General features: G+C 42.2%; 1 protein-coding gene across 8 annotated transcripts in view; it reads left to right on the top strand.

The window, feature by feature from the left end:
- The window catches only part of ptprma (protein tyrosine phosphatase receptor type Ma), a 236,662-nt gene that overhangs the window by 43,485 nt on the left and 172,536 nt on the right, over positions 1 to 20,641 (top strand). For all 8 annotated transcript variants that reach the window (XM_066682258.1, XM_066682266.1, XM_066682264.1 and 5 more), the window contains exon 2: positions 8,823 to 8,945. In XM_066682258.1, the coding sequence (XP_066538355.1) occupies positions 8,823 to 8,945 (123 nt within the window). The remainder of the gene's footprint in view (positions 1 to 8,822; positions 8,946 to 20,641) is intronic.

The raw sequence follows: 20,641 nt of genomic DNA, 5'->3' as shown, positions 1-20,641 counted from the left end.
GGTTTTCACCCTTATTGATAGATACATAATTGACTCATGAATAGCCATGTTCTCTTGTCGATGGCCCAACGATTAGCTTTTCCCACGGTTAGTCTGCAGAAAGTGGGCAGCCATTGGCCACGGTGGGCCGAGGGGGCTTTTAAGTGTGAGTTTGACTGATTCAGTGCATGTGCTGTATTGATTTTATATCACTGTTTCTTTAAGCTTGTTTAGTCAAGTGCACTCTTGGAACTAGTGAACTGTATTAAGTAACATCCTGTTTAAAGTCAAGTCTGTTGACTACAACAGCATCGAGTGAGTAATCCAAGGTCTACACCCATATTGTTTAAACTCTAGCCAATGAAAAAGAAAGCAATTGTTTTTAAAACTATTGTGTAAGTATATGTTTACTTTATTTATAAGCTCATTAGATTCATACTTCCAGTGCCAACATAAACTTTTTGGCACTGCCTGTAAATGTGTGTTTTGGACAGAGCTTCAGATTAATTACAGAGTGTGCTCTTGTCATCGTGGACCTGTATGAAGAACCTGTATTTTTTTCTCTTTTCATGCAAATTATTTTAGGATTATAATAAGCCTTGATCTGAAGGCTGTGTGTGAACAAAGCTTGTTAGCTCGTATGCTCTCGATCCCTCTTTTCTGTTAATTAGGTGTTGTTAGCTTACAGTGTAAGTCTAGGCAGGTTAAAGGGGTCCTGCTGGTTAAAACAGTATTTTCAGCTCCCCCCCGATAGGCATTGATTGTAGTGTTCTCTGATTTAACTAGTGATGCACCAAAGGAAATATATTGTTTGAAACTGAAGCTTCAGTGCCAGTAAATGGCTGGTTATATAGGTTCAATGTGCTTTGGCACTGTAAGTTGTCAGTTTGTGTTTTTTTCGTTTTAAAAACAACAATAGCAGACAACACCTAGACGAACTGATAAGATTTTGTTCTCCTGTTTGTTCTACATATTGAGTGGGCACAGCATTTTCATGACAGATATCTACAATTATTTGTGTTCTTAAAGCGCTTTTCCACCAACGAGGAACCGGAGCGGTTCCAGTTCGCAAAACTAAATTTGGAACCGCATTTCCACCGACATAAACTTGTTCACGAACCCAAAAAGTTAATTCCCAACTGGAACCAAAGAAGAGCCGGTTTTTTAGCATGAACCGTGACGTCATCTGTGGGCGTGTCGAGGGTCAGTTACTCAAGTAAGAGCTCAGCGGCTCAAATACAGCGTTATTGCCCAGTGGAGCTGGACAGGGTCATTTCCAAAGTTTCATATAAATAAATATGAAGTAAATCACGCCCTGTTTTTGTGTGTTTCTGGTGCTGATAGGCGCATTGCCATGTGCGTTGGTCAGAGCTGCTTACATTTCAGAGCTTGCTTACATTTCTCCGCTGTTCACAGGCTCAGCAGGAAGGCTCTGAGCTCAGCAACATTTACACAGTATTATATCTCACTCTGGTCAACAAAGAATAAACAATGACCCTGTCATGACTCTAACAGTTTATCTTTGGCTCCGGCGCTGTATTTAGCCACTGCGATGCCCCCCTCTGGTGACGTATTCCTGGTTCCCCTCTAAACGTTAAGAAATGTGGGCTGGTTCACTGGAAAGAACCAAGGGAACCGGTTCAGGACCCAGAGCGGTATCAGACACTTGTATCATTTTTGTATGGAGTATGGAGGAAAGTAAGATGTTGTTTTCAAACTGTGCAAGCATGTTTTCCATGATATGATATGCTCTCCCAGCAGAATGCTGGAACAAAAATTATATGATTTGCTTCAAAACATGTACTGCATGCCCAGTTGGGCAATTGAGAAGCCTTTGCTTTTCCCTTTATGTCTCATTGTGATGGCAGAGCTTATAATTGTGAGGTGTTAATGTGAATCAGAGTTCCAGCAAGGGCTTGTTTCTTGTTTGTCTGGCAGAGAGTTATAACTTTATTTAGTGAGTGGAAGCAAGGGAGTGTGTGGCAGTTTATCGCAGAGACTCAGGAGTCATAAATACATCAATACCAAGATTGAGAGATCTAATTCCCTTCTGGGCGTTTGTGTGTTTTCTCATTTCCTGACTTGGGCCGTTATCTGTTGTGTATGTGCTGGCTCAGGCCTGGCTAGCATTTCATTTCACTGATACAGATTAGCCATGGCAATGTTCTCCTAGTCACGTGACTTGTTTTCCTCTCTAAAGCAGGATTGGTGGAGGAGTAGCTGTCAAGCGCAATCCATGAAAATAATGACTGACACAGGGCATTGCCAGCACCGTTTTGGGAGGAAACAAAAACACACTCGTGATTCTCGGAGGGAGACCTCGGTACTTGGCTGTTGATAAATAAGCTGAATGAGGCTGAAGCACGGAATAGGCCTGTCACTCTCACGCTGTTCTACCTGCATCCCCACGAGTGCTCAGATTCAGAGGGAAGGATCACCGGCGCTAGGTCAAATTACCCAAGATTGCTTTTGTGGTTTTAGCCCCTGCAGAAGACAAGGCGCTCATAAAAGAACAGCTTGGCCAACAGGACCTGTAATGAAAATGCACAATAGAAGCTTCCTCATTGTGCAGGAGGGGTTCCGGAGGGCATGTAATTGCTGAGTTGGTGGAGAGCAAGGTTATCAGCCATCTCTATTGCATTACCTATTACAGCTGGGCCTGTTAGAGGTGTCAGTGCAATGGGAGAGCAATACAACAGTAGCAGAAACACAGTAAATAAACTAAATAATCCAAAGGCAGAGTGCAAGGCTTGAATGTATTGGCTTTAGCTCTCTTCCGCCGTCCAATTTAGGTACTGCTTTGGGACAGAAACGACTATAAATATAGTTTGGCCACTATAATGTTTTAACACTTTGACATTTTTTCTCCTCAAGTTAGTTCTCAACTCATACTGTTGCTTTTGTTGTTTATAGCTCAGTTATGTCTTACAAAGAGCCCTAGCCAGGGAATAAAAGGTTGCAGTGGGCTTTCGTGGTGTATTGGAACAGGTACACAAACAAGCAGTTTTAAATCAAACTTACATTTTATACTTACAAACCTGAAAGTGCTTCACCCCCAATGGAACTTTCATGTTCTCTAGTGGCAGGTGCAACAATAAAGGCTCTTTAAAGCTGGTTTTTGAAAATGTTTGGGAGAAATGGGCTCCTAGGTGAGAAGGATAAATATTGATTGTGGCCACTGGCTCATTGCTGTAAAAAAGGCGGATGGATTTTTAAAAATGCACAGCGCGTCAAGGCTGAAGACAGCCTTGCTCTTTTTTTCCACATTGGAATCATTTGAAATATTTACAGCATGCATTTTGTACAGGCTTTAGTGTTGCCTTTGTTTGGTAGCCTGCTTTATTTTTTTTTTTCCTTGAGAGAGAATACAGATGACAGGGAAGCGAGTATTGATTGGTGAGATGGTGAAGGGAGGACGTCCCAGAGAGACTTTCATAGACCCTTTCATGTGAAACCCCAACATCTCGGAGAGCGCAGCTCAGTCTCTCTAGCAGACATCACTTAAAGCAGCTGTCCATAGTGTTTAGATTTAGTGCTCGCCAAAACGCGGGCCCTTAGAAACCAATACAACCTAGGCCTATGATGTGAGTGCGTGTACGTGCATATGCCTGTATGCGTCTGCTTCTGCCGGGCAAATAAGATGAGGCTGTTTCCGTGCTTTCATCTACAGCCTGGATGACCACTTCAACTAAATTTAGGGCCAATCGAATTAAACTGTCCAATTACGGCTTGTTTGAGGTGACAAGGCAGCCTGGGCCTGCCCGTCACTTTTACATTGTCCCTCTGGTGTTGACTTTGGCAGCCAACCCCTGCGTGTCACCGCCAAGAGGCGGGGATGTATTGATGTGCCACCAGGCCCCACAGCCATGCTTTTCTGTGTCGAAGCAAATCACACAAACGCAACACAAAGCTGGACACAGTTGGAACAGCTCAATGCCAAGTCCAAAATTCTCAATCACTAAGATTAGGTCTTTGTGCCAGTAGAGTGTTCCTTCTGACCATAAACAGAGAAATTGGTTGCTTAATTCAGTCCCAGCCAAATCCAGTCTTAAGCCCCATTCACACTGGATTGTTTCTACCTGGGGCATACAACAATTTCAGTGATTACAAAAGTCATTTTAATCATTTTAAAGCATATGAATGACGTGTAAGGATATGAGTGGAGTAAATTAGCTTTAGAATCTCCCTATTACAAGTCAGTGAAGCATCAAAGTGATTTTGAAGCTGTAATTTTATGGTAGTGTTGCTTTAAATCAGTATATGCCATGGTGTCTTATGTTGCTGATATTGAACGTGGCGCCTGTCATGTAATGCTCACACGATCACACGAGCTATGACACTTCCATGCCTTCCAAGTCATTTGGGAAGATTCCATAGTCTCTTTCTCATGGAAATGAGCCACCGGATTCCTATAAAGTACATTACAGAGGTGGTGAATCTAATCCAGCTCAAACAATGTTTAATTCCCCTTTCATGCTGTAACTAGGAGAACAGTAAACATTTTTATGAGGATCTGGAATAAACCCTCAGGGAATTTTCATCTTCTTCCCTGTCTTCTTTTCCCTCGAGAGACTTTCCGTTTGATATAAAAGTGACACTAGGCGGATGCTGTGTTGAGCTTCAAGCCGTGCGCTGTCTGGCTGTATAGCAGTGAGCCTCCAGCCGCCCACACGGCTGAATAGAGCGGGTTGTCGTGTTTACGTGCCCCTCGTGGAGATGTAATCATGCGAGGCGCTATCTTAACCTCAGGAACTGAGAGAGATGCTGGCGTGATCTCAGCTCAGACTCAGTGGGTCACCTCCAATACCAGCCTGTGTCCTCTGATAACTCTTTGTGGGGTTTTACTGTGGAGCCCCACTCCTCGGTGATTATTAAAATTGTACCAACCAAAGCTGTTCTGCGTGGGAAGGGGGCCTTCCTCATGTGTGTATGGGATGAAACACAGGTTTGGGTGATTAACTGGACATCTCGTGACATGATAGCAGGGTCTGTGCTCTGACAATGGTCCCATTTGAGTGCAGTTTAATTCAGTTAGAGGTATCAGATCTCTACATTATTTTGTTTGATTTATAAATTTAATGAATGCGCATAAGACACATGGGTGATATTTACACAGCGATAGAACAAAGATAATAACAACCAAGCAATCCCTTTTAAAACAAGTGGCTATAATGTGTGCATATATGAATATTATTAATATTTAAGCATTCTAAAATTGTTTATTTTGGTGTATTACAGTGTTATTTGTCTATTATTCAATATGAATATATCCTGAAGTATTTTGGTTTTATATATTTACCACAGCGCTCATCTGTGTTAAGCATCTGTCTCTATCTCTAGACCCTGCTCAGTTTTGGTTATTGTGAAACATGCGGTCCATCTTAGGGCTCAGAATAAAGCACACGAAGGTGTAAGCTCAGGAGGATACTGGGTTATGAGAATGTGGTACCACCCTAGTGAGAGAGTGAGAAGGAGAGAACATGTGTGTGTGTGTGAGAGAGAGAATGTGTGTATGATCTCTTTGTGTCAGCTCACTGTGTCTACACACTGTTTTTTCACTCGGTGGATTTAATGGCATCATGCAGGTCGCAGCAAATTGATTCGATCAGAGTGGCATGGCAGTGCTGGGAGGCTGAGGGAGATAAAGAAAAAAAAAAGCTGTTACTGCTGTGCTCATTTCTGGGACGTTACCCACCACACACACACACACACACACACACACACACACACACACACACACTCACACACAAACACTTGTTCCAAATGCCAGACGTGTAGACAGAATGGAGAATTATGTGTTTTTCTCTTTGGAATATTGTGGAATGCTCTTAAGTAGAGGAAAGTGATCATTCAGAGGATGCTATGACAAGATAATGTCTAATGTTTTTGTGTCAGGAATGTCTCATTATCAGGAGTGTTGTCTGTGTTAGCTTTAGTTGTACATCTCCTCTGTGTAATATTGTAATATAGTAGAACACTTACTGCACATCCCTGGACATACGGTCCACCTTAGACCTTGAGACAGTTCATTATGCATTTACTACGATTTTGACATGTTTCCACAACAACAGTAATCCACAACATGGAAAAGATGCTTCTGCCTTGTCTCAACTCAGTACAGCATGTTACTGTCTGTACAAAAACACTAATTATTGTCTGGAGGTTGTGGGTTCGATTCCCGCTCCGGGTGACTGTCTATGAGGAGTTGGTGTGTTCTCCCCGTGTCCGCGTGGGTTTCCTCCGGGTGCTCCGGTTTCCTCCCACAGTCCAAAAACACATGTTGGTAGGTGGATTGGCGACTCAAAAGTGTCCGTAGGTGTGAGTGTGTGTGTTGCCCTGTGAAGGACTGGCGCCCTCTCTAGGGTGTATTCCCGCCCAATGATTCCAGGTAGGCTCTGGACCCACCGCGACCCTGAATTGGATAAGGGGTTACAGATAATGAATGAATGAATGAATGAATGAATGTATATTACATTGCTTTTATAATGTTGTCAGTTGTAGCTCAGACAATCAGTTGATTTCAGAAAGGGAGCTGTTGTTTTATCGATAGTGAATATTGAATTGTAATTTTAATGGATTTGGTTTTGATTTTGTTGGCTTGCCTTGGCTCAACAATGTGCGGTGCTTGGAAAAGAATTCCCATATTTTCCACTACACTTTTCTCAAAATAGTGCAGTAACGAAGAAGAGACTTGTTCTCGTTTTAAATAACAAACATTAAACAGGTTGGAATAATATGCAGAGCAGCTTTGAACACGGAGGTTTGCATGAAGCTAAACTTTAATTAATCTCTGTTTTGCCAGGTACACTTCTGAAACCCATTAGCGTGTTTTTAGACTGTTCTCCTAGGACAGAGGTCAACACTACAGCATGTATTGTTATCTCCCACTCCTACACATTTGAGTCTCCTTTGCAGTTAATTATTGAGTTTATTTAGGTGTGTAAGGTATTATTAGAAAAAAACAAAGAGAAAAATACAACGTTGCAGCTCTAGGTGGGAAAATGTATTTTTGTGGCAGAGTTCTTAAAGGGATTCGAACAACTGAGAAGCCCCTTGAAGGGATTTAAACCAGAAAACATGTTGTCGTGAATCCCCATGAATGGATTTAGAATGGAAGGAACACCATGAAAGTGTTGAGGAAACAATAACCACTCTCCTGTTTGACTGGCAGCGAGGAACCAGAACGCCTCAACCTCATCACGGACCTTAGAGAGCAGTCTTTGGAGAATCGACACAGTTAAAGATCAAGGCTAATCCCGCAACCTAATGAATTTGATTTGTCAAAGGATGGGAACGGAATCTTTCTTTATTTATTAATTTATTTATTTCTTTACGAAACGTTCTCTCGTTTACTTTGGGGGAAACAAAACTGGATGCTGTCAACATTAAAAAATAGGAATCAGAGTCTTGCTGTTCCTCTGTTGTGGCAGATGTGTAGGTGATGACAGCTCTCTCCCCAAACAAGTGCTCGAATCACATGCGTCTTGCAGTGATTACATTCAAACTTTGACAAGGTGTCAACACCTGTGGGACCTCTAAGTATATTTGTCTGTACTGTTTTCAGGAACTCGTTACTATATGCTGAAGAAGGATGGTAAACAAAATACTGTATTGCGCTTCAGGCTTGTTTCATAGAAAAGCTGGAAAAAAAGGATTTATTTTTGCATTTCATAAAAGATATGAATATATGGAAGATGTGGGTGCCTTCCAGGGAACAATGTTGATGTTGCAGCTTCAAATCCTCCTGTCCAATTCGCAGAATGTCACGCTGAGTTTGAAACAATATTTGAGCAGTCCTCTCAGGCATCAGAGTAAGCTGTGTCTTATTACCGCTCGATGTGGTGCCCCTCACAACATGTTTATGAGATGAAAATGCGATTGAAGCCAATGCCAAGCGGAACTAGTTTGTATTCTACTGCCATTTTTAATATAAGTAGCCGTGTAAAGAATGCCTTCAGCCCAAATCACATACCAAAGAGTCCAATTATACTCCTACTCTCCTGATACAACTCTGAAAGCCATTATAGTAAATCTATCTATTATCAAACATCTGAGATGAGCTTGAAAAAACGGAGAAACCTCTTTCCATAGTTTTCATTTGTGAGCAAAAGGATCATTGTTTTTCTTGAAGCATTATTTCAGGGAAAAATCAGATGCATGTCATTCTGCCTCAAAAACAAATGCAAGCAAACACAGTCGATTAACCATATCACGTTTGATTCCTAAAAGGTAGCTAGAAAGTAAAGGAAGTTTATTGTCTGCCAGTTAAAATCATCATTAACCTGTTTATTTACGTATGTTAATGGAGAAATGTACAGACAAATGTGAACTACAATGGCAGGTGGTACTGACTTTCCTTTTTTAGGAAACAGCAGTTGTCTTGTCAGAAACCACATAAGCTGGTCTATTTTAGATGATTTCACATGGTTTAAAATATACTTTGGACACCTAACATACTTGGGATGCCAGCACTTGGCTCTTTGGCTACATCTTGTGTAAGGGACAAACACTGAATTTGAACTATTGCTTTAAATTCAGTGTAACTCTGTAATATCACTCTTTACCTCTGTGGTGCCTTGCTTTGAGTGACAGAGAGATGAAGTCAGGGCGGTAAGCAGTGATTATACTCCAGCGTGGGAACCTGCAGAGGGGGGAATTAGATTAATTGCTGCTTATACAGCATTAATACTCCACAGTGACAGGGCCCTGGTGTTTGAGTGCTAGTGGACCTCTTTGTGTTGACAGAGATTGATAACTCTCCCATTGGAACTGTGTGCCCTCTGTCTGCGTAGAGTGCTTTGAGATCATCAGCATCATGTCATCATCTCTCTTTCTCCACGCAGGTGACTGTAACTTCGAGCGGCCCTACACAGAGTGCGGCTACAGCCAGAGCAAAGACGATGACTTTGACTGGGAGCAGGTCAACACCAAACAGAGGCCATCTACAGATCCTTGGATACCAGCAGGTCAGTCAAATTAAACCTCTAACATTACAGTGGATTGCAGATTTCTTTTAGATGGGAACTTGTTTACTTGGGTTTCCTATGAGTTTGCATGGTATATTGGTATATTAATTGATATATATATATATATATATATATATATGGTATATTAAGGGCAGCACGGTGTTGCACCTGGGACCTGGAGGTTGTGGGTTCGATTCCTGCTCCGGGTGACTGTCTGTGAGGAGTGGGTGCTCCGGTTTCCTCCCACAGTCCAAAAACATACTCAAACGTGTCCGTAGGTGTGACTGTGTGAGTGAGTGTGTGTGTGTTGCCCTGTGAAGGACTGGCGCCCCCTCCAGGGTGTATTCCCGCCTTGCGCCCAATGATTCCAGGTAGGCCCTGGAACAGAGAATGAATGAATGAATGGTATATTAAGATGCTGGCTTTTGGAATACTGCTAAAATGACTGAGTTAAAATTGAGGATGGTTTTATTAGTATTTATTTTAATCCCAACACAAATGACTTTGGTGAGAACTATGTTATGGGCAGCGCTGTTGCACTGCAGCTCGTGTTGTTGCCACAGCTCCTGGGACCTGGGGTTGTGGGTTCAGTCTCTGCCTGGGGTATTTATCTTGAGGAGGTGTGTTCTTCCTGTGTCTGTGAGGGTTTCCTCCAGGTGCTTTGGTTTCCAGCCCCAGTCCAAAAGCACATTTTGTAGGTGGATAAGGTATTCAAAAGCATCCATGTGTGTGAGTGGATGATTGTGTTATACCCTGTGATGGACTGCCGCCCTGTCCTGAGTGTGTTCCTGCCTTGCTCCCAGTGATTCTTCAGATAAACCTTGACCCTAATCAGGATGATCCAGATGCAGGAGATGAATGAAAGATTAAGGATAGTATTGTTATACCACAGTTAGATATAACATTTGATAGTACGGACCATGCTTGTGAAAACTGAACTCAGATATATTTTTGGGCAGCAGTTCAGAATGTGTGTAAAGCCTGACTCTCCCATTGGATAGATGAATGCAAGAAGTGTATACCCCCCTATAGCCTAACGTAGTTCAGCCTCACCCATTAATGCTGAAGTTATAGGCTTTGTTTCCAGGAGGCCTGTTTCTTGATTGAGGCCCAGTTCAACATAGCCAGTGATAAAGAGAAGCTGGAAAATAGTAATGTGTTTTGGCCCAAGAAACCACAAAAACATAAGTGGGTCTCAGGGCAACAATCCAATACATCTGCCCTTTGATGGGTTGCAGGGCATATTGTGTTTTCAGTATGTAGGTACATAATTACAGTACTGCTATGTCCATATTTTGTTTCTCAAGCCTAAGGCTTTCACACTGTATATGAAATACACTGTATGCGAAAAAACAAAAAAATAATCCTAACCCTACCCTTATGCTAAGGATTTCCAATGCATAAGATCGCTAGTCCTGAGATCAGCACTTTTTCCTTTGGCATATCTCCTCAGTATATGCCTGAGATGTCATGATGGGGGAGGCGTGGAAGGGTCCAGAAGACTGATGCTTTGTTTCCTCACTGGCATGCATTCTCGGCCCAGTGCGTCCACATCATTACTTCTGGTTTGTTAGGTGTGTAATTCATTAGCCACGTGGGTGAATGGAGTCTCGGTTGTTGTGGCAGTGATGATGAATGTTGTTGTAGTTATGACTGTCCTGACCCCTCCTTGCAGTCTGCTTCATAGATGATCCCTCCCCGGCTTGAAGTGGACAAATGCCAGTGAGGACAGCCCAGTGAATATTTAATGGATGCCATAAGCATGCTGTATAAATTTGCTTTAAGATGGTTAATGATTTAAGCCCTCTTTCAGTTAGTGAGTCAGTGGAAGTAAAAGTTAATCATTTTGTATTGTGTCCAAGGGTATTTTCACTTTAGGGTATCGTTAAATCAATCAGCAGTTAAATATTAATTTCCATTCCTCACAGGATGCTCAGTAGCATTTTATATTCCAGTTATAATTAGCTTTATTCTTTAAATGAGCCCACGAGGTAAAAGAGCTTCCGAAGTGCTACAGCAATTCTTTAAAAACACATATATAAAATATTTATGCTTCTTCTTTCACAAGCAGTATGTAAATCTTTCACTTTTTGGTCCATACCTGAAAACACTGACTGAGCAAATATTCTTTTTGTTGTATCTTTTTGAAGTATTTCATTTATTAAAGCAGTTTTTCTCAGCCCTGGTTGTGGAGACACACGTTCAATTTCCACCTTAATTGCTGCCACCATAGTCACACCATCACACTAACACAGGCTTATTTGATGTGTTAACTACACCTTAAACAGTAAAGCAGTTACAGGTGCCTGGATGCAATTGCTACACCATTTAAAGTGACACAATGTTGCACACTGGATAATAAAAGGCTAACTTCTTTTTCGTTTAGTCCACCTTAAATGCTGCAGCTGGTATAGAATTAGTGTTGACTCTTTGTTCATCAGCAGCTTATTTGATTTTTCTGTTCCCTTTAAACAGTAAAGGAGACCATTCAAGTGTTGGAACTTGATTTCTTATTGTTACAGTTAATCTGCATCATTAAATGGCTGTGAGGACCAGTCTAGAGACAATAAATGGATATAATGGGTGCTTGCACTCCTCCTTTACTGTTTTAAAACAAGGCAATGGTTATCCAGTCTCACAAGCTCTAGTGGTGGCCTTGTTTAGTCAGATTTGGGCAGAAGATTGAAAGTAATTGATAGTAAAGATGCGGCACGGTGGTGCAGCAGGTAGTGTTGCAGTCACACAGCTCCAGGGACCTGGAGGTTGTGGGTTCGATTCCCGCTCCGGGTGACTGTCTGTGAGGAGTTGGTGTGTTCTCCCTGTGTCTGCGTGGGTTTCCTCCGGGTGCTCCGGTTTCCTCCCACAGTCCAAAAACCCAGGTAGGTGGATTGGCGACTCAAAAGTGTCCGTGAATGTGTGAGTGTGTGTGTTGCCCTGTGAAGGACTGGCGCCCCCTCCAGGGTGTATTCCCGCCTTGCACCCAATGATTCCAGGTAGGCTCTGGACCCACTCCGACCCTGAACTGGATAAGCGCTTACAGATAATGGAGGGATAGTACAGATTGAACTGAATTCATATGTTTTGTTCATATTGTATATGCCTGTTTATTTTTAAGTCATCAAAGTAGGGAGAATGATAGTGGAGTGTCAGGTGCAACTGTCAAAATGGGTCACATTTCGGCTCACAGAGCTCAGGTAGGGGGGCTGCTTATCAGGATTTTGGTTAGGGCCCCAGGGAAGTCCAGACCAGCTCTGCTCCCAGCCCACCTGGTCCTAGTAATCAGATCATTTACAGCCCAATATTGGGTTGCAGTGGGTGGGTTAGATCAATTAATTTTGAATGTTTTTTTTTATTATTATTTATCCCAAAAATGCTTCCTAGTGGTCCTTTATCTTTTAAAGACATCTGACCCCTATCGTTAACACTGGGAACAGTTTAGACTTAGCTGCAGGTAGATACAAATTCATTAGACAGGTAGTTAGAACAGAGCATGTTACATCAAAACACTCGGAAGAACTGTGTTTACATGCTGAGATTTTGAAAAACACCTCTTTAAGTCTGGCATTTAAACACATGCACGCAGCACCTCTGCCGACTCCCAGGTCAGCAAAGCAGTGGCAGCAGCAGAATTAATTGCGAGGGCTCAGCTAATTTCACCTGGCCTCCGTTGGCACGTACTGGCAACCCTCCGAGAAATTACCTGACAACTGAGACGAGGCGGGAGTGAAGCTACAGAAAAGGGGAAGTGTTTACCTTTCCACCATAATTGATTTGTGTTATTCAGGCAGGAGGCGGCAGCAGGTTAAAGCTCAGCTTGGCGAAGGGCCGACGACCTACAAGTTTGATGCTGTTCCGTGCATATAATTCACTTAACCAGAGGAGAAGCTCTATCTGAATGTGATACTGTTTTCTCAGCGCCCTGGTGTGTGGAAGTGGGTCTTTGTTGATTGCCTGAATTGGGGACAATTAGTCATGCTGCCATGATGCCTTCGCTCCCCTTTCACCGCTTTTCCTCTTACTCAATATCTCCAGCGTGATTTGTGCTGGTGGAGGCTCAGGTTCAGAAAAAAAAGAATGGGAGGCCTTTCTTCATTCCAGAGGTTCATTGACCATGACAATCCTCGCCGCCGCTCCCAAGCCGCTCTCACCACGAAATGCCATGGCAACGTAATGAAAGTGGTTTTTGGTGGTAATCAATACCTGAGGCTCATATAACCGTGACAAGTCAGTCTGAAATAGTTCATCCCCCCAATATATATGACAGGCCTTATCTATTTAATTCTATTGCACCACTGCCGAGGTCATGGCTCTTCTATGATATATTGGTCTTTTTCATTTTGCTCTGTGTCAGCTAGGGCTACAGGACCTGGCCCTAGTGAAAGTTCTGCTGCCCAGTTGTGTTCCTACTGAATGCTCCCAGCTTTGCCAGCTCTTTGATTTCAATAAGAAAAGAAAAGCAGGAATTGTCATTCTTGCTTTTTCCACTCCCTCTAAGAAAAGACTAGGCATTTGGAAGATTTTTTCTCTCTCTTTTTTTTATTTCCCATTATTTTCTTGATGATAGCATGCCCTCTGGCCATATTATAAATCAAATGACCCTGCCTGGAAATTTGGGACACGGATCGGAAGGGAGAACAAGCCCAGACGTCCACAACTCAGAAAAGTACTTTTTTTTCATGCCCTCTAACATTCCCCGATTAAAAGGGTGTTGATCTCAAGCTGTGTGTGCTTCTTAGCTCCAGCAAAAGAAGCACGGGGAGTTGTCTTTCCTCTGACCCTCTCTGACCCCGAGCTTGAGGGATTTTGCAGCCTCTGAACTGGAGCGTAGACCCTGTCTCGTTTTGATGAGGTCACTCTTCCAGGCCTCTTTCTCAATGGGCTCCAGGCATGTTTTCAAGATCAGGTTTCCGCAGCAGCCCGACACACGAGTATACACTTGTGAACAGGTGAACACAACCAATGGCACCTCTAGCCAAGCTGGCCGAAGCACCCTGCTAGTTTTAAACTGGCCTGATTACTCGGTCAGTCATAAGTTAGCACAAAAGATTCCCCTACAGAGCTTATATATACACACTTTACTGATGTAGCTAAACATAAGCTTAATATCATCATGCACAATGCCACCCGTGGTTTAGTGGGTTATAAAGCCATGCACTCTACATTTTTTGTGACTGTGACTAAGGTTTAATCACCCAACTTAAGTTCCTGACTTTACTAATGCCTTTGAGGCATTCATTTTGTAACATCTTGTCATATGTAATATCTTATATCTTTTATTTCCTCTAAAAAAGCTGCAAAGGGGGACAAACTACCAATAACTTAACTTTAAAAAAATACATTGGATACACATTTGTCTATAAAGGTTTGGCCATAAAACATACTTCAACTAAAACAGGTAATGTGTTAAGGTCAAAGGAAATACTATATAAATGTCTTCTCCAGTTTTTACGTAGCTTTCAGTCCTCCCTCTAAACACATCTTACCTTGATAGCCTCAGGTGTTAGAGCTAATAGTGCCATAAATCCTCAGGACTTGTTTTTATCTTTATTAACCCAAAGACACCGGCTAAGATTTGTTGGCATCAAGCTTGTAGCGTCATCGGGGGCAGTCAGGAGTGCATAGGTTTAAGAATCTGTATTGTCTAGGGAAGTCAAACACGATTTAGAGCCATTACTGCTTATGTACTGAAAATTAATCTCTGGTAAAAGCTCATCATGTTTTATTGAAATGCCAGTTTGAGCCAAGAATTGGAACAGAAATCTTTGTTTTAAATAACATGCATCAACATAAAATCCAAAAGTGTCAAATTTGAAATATTATATACCACATGAGCAAAGTCTAATATGAGTCCAGTGCCTTATTATTATTCTGTAATATTCCAGTGAGTGGAGAAAGCCCACTCTCACGCTGTTGTTTTAGTATTCTGTATTCTATGTTGGGATGATGACTGAAGCAAACCTGTGTGTCTATGTGCTGGTGAAGCCTGCTGTGGCTCAGAAGCACAGAGCTAGATAGTGTGAGAGAAGGCTAAGTAACGCTTCTTCTCTCACGGTTCCCTTTAACAGCCTCATGCACAAAACACACACTAGCAGCATTTCACAGAGCCACTGAGGAATCTGTTCCAGAACACCATTAACACGGCAGTGTGTGTGTGTGTGTGTGTGTGTGTGCGGGTGTGTGTGCGTGTGTGTGTGTGCGTAACAGCCTTCACTATTCATTTTCTTATCCGAAGTGCACGAAGAAGTACCTCAGCCTACACAGCCTTCAGGAGAATCTTTGTGCGTACAGTTCACATTTTTCATTTGTCACTGTAATACCAAAGAATAAAATGTGCATCATCTTTCTATTCTGTTACAACTTCTGATATACAATGGATTTCTCTGAAAGAAAACACATGGTCTTAACATAAACACTTTTTAATGATACTCTGAGCATTCTCTGCAACACTCAAAGTGTTTTGCTTGGCTTCATCAGCAAGGTTTTGCTTAAATAATAATTCGGTGGTTGGTATTCTTCAGAGAAAGAGCAAAGCTCTGTGCTGATTTTGTTATTTGATTTATGTTTATAGAGTTTGTCAGTAGTCACATGAACGTAAACTGCAGAAACCCAGAGTTAAATAAATAAAACGAATTTTCAATAATAGAAATATTGTTGTACAGGGGTCACAGACAGGACTCGAGACAAGTAGCCTGTGTTCCTGGTGATCTTTAGATTAGTTCCAGCACATCAAATGCTCCTGAAAGCCAATACGTTGCTCTAATGCTAGCCTTCTTCTCACAAACCCTGTATTTCACAAGTCTTCCTCCAGGGATGATGAGAACAAGAGCACATCATAAGCAATTTCCTGCCATTTGCAGTGCAGTGTTCTCTTGACATTTTGCTGATTTGAATGCAAAACAGCCAAGGGGCGGTGTAGCCAATCATTAAAAGCACTAGTGCTGTTCAAGTTCAGCTATTTATAAAAGGGACTTCCACGATCACGGACAAACATGTACGTCGACCGAAAGTAGCAAGTGTTCCATCTATGTCCATCTACGTTTTATTCTGGCAGTGCAGTGTATTTGTGGTTCATGTGTAGAATCTGAAACTTCACCTGCTATGACTCTGACTGAGCTAAATTAAATCTTACTAGTGACATTTGATAAGTCTCTTTCTATGGTGCACACAGGGCTTACCGCTCTATCAGGGCACTGCGTATAGCATAGCTACGTGTCTTCTATCTAAAAGTGACTGCCCTCTTAGCAGCTGTCCATTCCAGACCAGACCAAGAATGACCCAGGGAGAACTTAGCTTTTCGTGTAGGTTCTTTCAAAGACCCAGTGAACTGATAGTATTGAGATAAACACTGAAAAGGAGTGATTTCTGAGGTCTGAGGAATTCAATACTGTTATAACACCAAACAATTATTAAGATTTTATATAAAATATTAAAAAAAATAAAGGAATAGAAATCAATAAAACAGAATTCCTGTAAACTCCTTGCGTAAACTACAATATTTGTATTATTTAAGAATAGATTTTGATTTTAAAGCTAAAGAAATATAAGCGCAGTATAACTTCGGCTAGCTCTAGATCTAACCACCGTCCTCAATCCTAGGTTTTATTTTTCCAGCTAATTCCCGATGTTGGCAGCATTACTCTCGTTGCAAGGGAGCGTTTTCTTAGTTAAACCACCAAATGCACAAACAATAATCTGTATTTAATACCGCTTCCCTGAGACAGAAAAAGCCCTTTCAGTGGAACCATCTCCTGATTGGGTGAAGCATTCGCCAAACTGTGGGTGGACCGTTAAGGAACATATAAGTGAAGGTAGAAAATAAATGCAGCATTTGGCTTGTTTTATGAGAGGTTTCTGGGTTATTATTTTTGGTTATAGGGTTTTTATTTATTTATTACATTTTTTTTGCCATAATTCACTGCAGAATAGCGACCATGTTAAATGTGCTGCTCTGATAAAAGCTAAGGTATTCGCTAATGATGTATTCAGGGTATTATCAATTAAACCTTGTATTAATGACTGAGAACTATTAATGTACAATGCTATTTTCTACTGTGTAAAGCTGAGCACATTATAATGCGACCTGCTTGTGTCAGAAAATTGCCTACAAAGAACATACGCTCTCCCAGCTTCATGCGTGTTGACATAAATGCCTAGATGCTGAAAAACGAACGCACTTGTGCCAGAATATCTGCTAATCTGTTCTGGAGGCTCGCGTGGGGAATGGAGATGAAAATGGCTGAAAATGCTTGACGTTTCTTTTCGAAGAGATTCATCTGGACCGTAAATGTTTAGAATTCAGGCTCATGGCAAAACACGGCAGCGTGACCAAGCGGATCTCTGATACCTGGCCAGAAGACACGGTCCTTATGCAAGAAGTGGCGTTAAACGTCTGGAGCGTTGCGTGAAAACAGGAGCGCTCAGCTGGGAGCCTGTGCTTATTAATATTTCAAATATACCATGTTATCAGTGCGAGCACAGCTGCTCAGGAGTCAATAAAGTCATAGTTGCAGTTCATCAGTCCAGCACAGTGGCGCCTTTGTGATAGCGACAGCATGAAAGCTGTGGCTCTGACATGACAACCATTTGCAAACACCCTCCAGAACTGTCCGAGCACAAGCAGGCACCAAAACAGCAGTGTGTCCCGGACAAGAGCAGTGAACAGTGTGACCGTCGGATATAAAAATAGCAGGTTCACGCACACAGACTTATATACAGACCGTTACCACTCTTGTGTCCGTTTGCTGTGAGGATTTGATGGCATTCAGCACGTCAGGTACTAAACTTTGGAGAACACAGTTCTTCTTCTCCACAGCCCAATACTGGGAGGCTTCTTTAGTTTCCCTGCTCATAGCTCGTTGAAATGTGCAGTGAAATCCTGCCAAATTCTTAACTTAAGCAGAGGAATGTAATCATTTTCAACTTCTGAGGGTTAAACTCAGTTAAACTCAGCCTCAGTGTTGTTATCAGCAGCATGCAGTCCTGGAATGACAGAGACTTGCTACTGTGACCTCTGTCCAGCTGTTCCAGCAGAGATCATCAAACCAGCCCGAACATTTATCACAAGCACACTTTCTCGACCTCTCCTCCATCTCTCCATCTCTCCATCTGTCCCTGTGGGAATCCCTCTCTCGACCCCCTGACTCACCCCAGACTGGCTGGGTGCGGCAGCTAATTGCTCGTACAATGTTTGCTGAGGCGGTACCTCGGCCTTTGGCAATGTTTCAGTGCAGATTATGCAGAGGAGGGAAAGGGAGTGGGGGGTCTGGGGTGTGCCTGAGGTGGGGGGGGTTTGAAAGTCCCGGAACATTCCCCCCACCGGGAGATGACACGATACCCCACTCAGGGGCCAGAGGGAGTAATTGGGGCGGCGAGTGAATAAAGATGACTTTATTACATTACAGCAGGTCACGGCGTAGTGCGCGTGCAGCATCCAAAGAAGCTGCTTCTCACCACACACACACACACATTTTTTGCGATAGAACACACTGCTGTTTATTGCCTCCCATCATGAAACACCGCGCTTTCAGGAGCCAAATAACTGACATCTGCCATGCTAATGCCACCATTTATGCTTTTATTGCATTAGTTCATAGTGAGGAGGAGAGAGTTGTTCTTTCTGACCTGCTGCACAGCCTCCTGTCCTGAATACAGACAAGTAAATTACTCCTTTATACGCACAGATATATCACAGAGACTCTCAGGAAAAGTAAGAGTCTGCAGCTGCACCTGCATGAAGAGCATGGTGAAACAGAGATAAGAAAGTATACAGGCAGGTGGACTACAGTCTGTAATTGTTGATCTACAAAGTGCTCCTGTATGGTCAGTGGAGCTAAATATGCATTCAAACCGATACTTACTTGTCGTTGTACAACATACGATGAAAAGTGGCTTCCGCATGTAACCCATATGTGGCAGTGAACAAACACACACACACACACACACACACACACACACACACACACATATATACTAGTCCACTAGAGAGGTGAGCACACATACCCAGGGCAGGGGTAAGTAAATAAATAGGTGGGGAGGAGCCGAAGGTTTTGGGTGGCTATCCTTGATCCTTGATGATGCCTAATAAATCCAACACTGGGAATCCGCAAGAGCTCCAATGAACCTCCAACTTCCCTCATCACAAGATTCTAGACAATATAGACATGTGTTTGGTGACATAACCAACATGTAAAGTTATATCCATGTGTGTGCCCTCACAACCCTCTCAGGTTGGTGGCATTGTGTATAGTTGGAGGAGTCTTAACAAGAGGGTGAAATTGTTAATGACTAAACTAGGGAGATAATTGTTTACAACAGAAAAAAAAAGAGAAAATCCAGTCTGATAATGTTTTGGCCAAATATGGAAAGTCAGAGTATATTACTGATGTCACTAACACATTATTTTGATGTCACATGCAAATGCATATCACAGGATATGCATGACTTTGAACATGTGACTCACTGTTAAATTTTAGTGGACTCATTTGTCCATTAAATGTACATTGATTTCACTTAATGAACTCATTCTAATTCATCCTTAACCTCATCTCAGTTCTAATCCTAGACTGAATCATTGTCCCTATGTTTTGTCCTAATGAACTGTTGAGAATCATCAATTAGTTTTTCCAGGGAGTTTACATCCGAACAACTGAAGATGGGGAAAAGATTGGAAATAACCTTTTTATTATTAAAATAATGTTAATTAATTTGTTGCATCATAAACACAGACCAACACACCCAGATGTATCACACTGAGGATCATGGAGAAAACGCTCTAATGTTGGACATGCTGACCCCTCTGCTTAGCAACATTCATTAGTTCTAGTGAAGCAAAAACAAGCTGAAATCAGTACTGAGAACATTTGTGCAACCTTTGGTCTGTACATGCTGTGTTTATCAGTTACGGACGTGTGAACTGTTTATCCAGAGCAAAGAGAATATATTTCACATTTCACATAATTAGACAGCTAACATAAATTGTAGATGCTGTGCACTCCATAAGTGATTCGGCTTGAACTACTGTCCTGGCACCTCTTGAAGAGCTATTAATTCAAACTGAATAGCATACTATAATGGAACACTGAAACTAACCACAAAAAGAGCCTGCGACAGCCTTATGGAAGCCGCACATGTCGTACTGCTACAATATGTATGAGCTGCAGGTTAGTTGGGTGCTTAATTGCTATGCAGACAGGAGAGAGTGCCCTCGTTTAAACCTTTGCCCTTTTCTGCTTTTCTGAAGCCAGTTTCCTGCTTATTTGTGGCAGTGAAAAGTAAGAAGCATGAAGACAACAATGTAAAACGGCCTCTACCTGCTGCCTGATTGCATGTGTAATTCACCATGTTTACAGGAATGGGAACAGCAGCTGCATCCAGGGTGTTACACCTGGGGTTGTGTGTTGCCCTCCGGGTGCGCTGGGTTCTGGCAAACCAGAGCGTAAAATCAGAAAATAATAATTGAAACCTGTGTCAGCTCTCTTTAACTAACACTAGGTAAGATTTGGTGACTTTGCTCATGGGCTCCCCCTACAGTAGCAGGGTAGATTTCCTACTCTGCTCCTAAAGTGCTGTTTCTGCAGTGCTGAGTCCAGAGGCTCTATTCTCCCTATTTCAGGTCAGTGGAACATCACAATTATATTGAAGTAGTAATTTGAAGGTAAAAATAGTACCTGGTGTTGCTCAGGCCTCGTTCATTGGAT

Source organism: Hoplias malabaricus, chromosome 10 (assembly GCF_029633855.1).
Source record: "Hoplias malabaricus isolate fHopMal1 chromosome 10, fHopMal1.hap1, whole genome shotgun sequence".
In the NCBI taxonomy this organism is placed as follows: Eukaryota; Metazoa; Chordata; class Actinopteri; order Characiformes; family Erythrinidae; genus Hoplias; species Hoplias malabaricus.
This window is presented reverse-complemented; position numbering and strand designations above follow the sequence as displayed.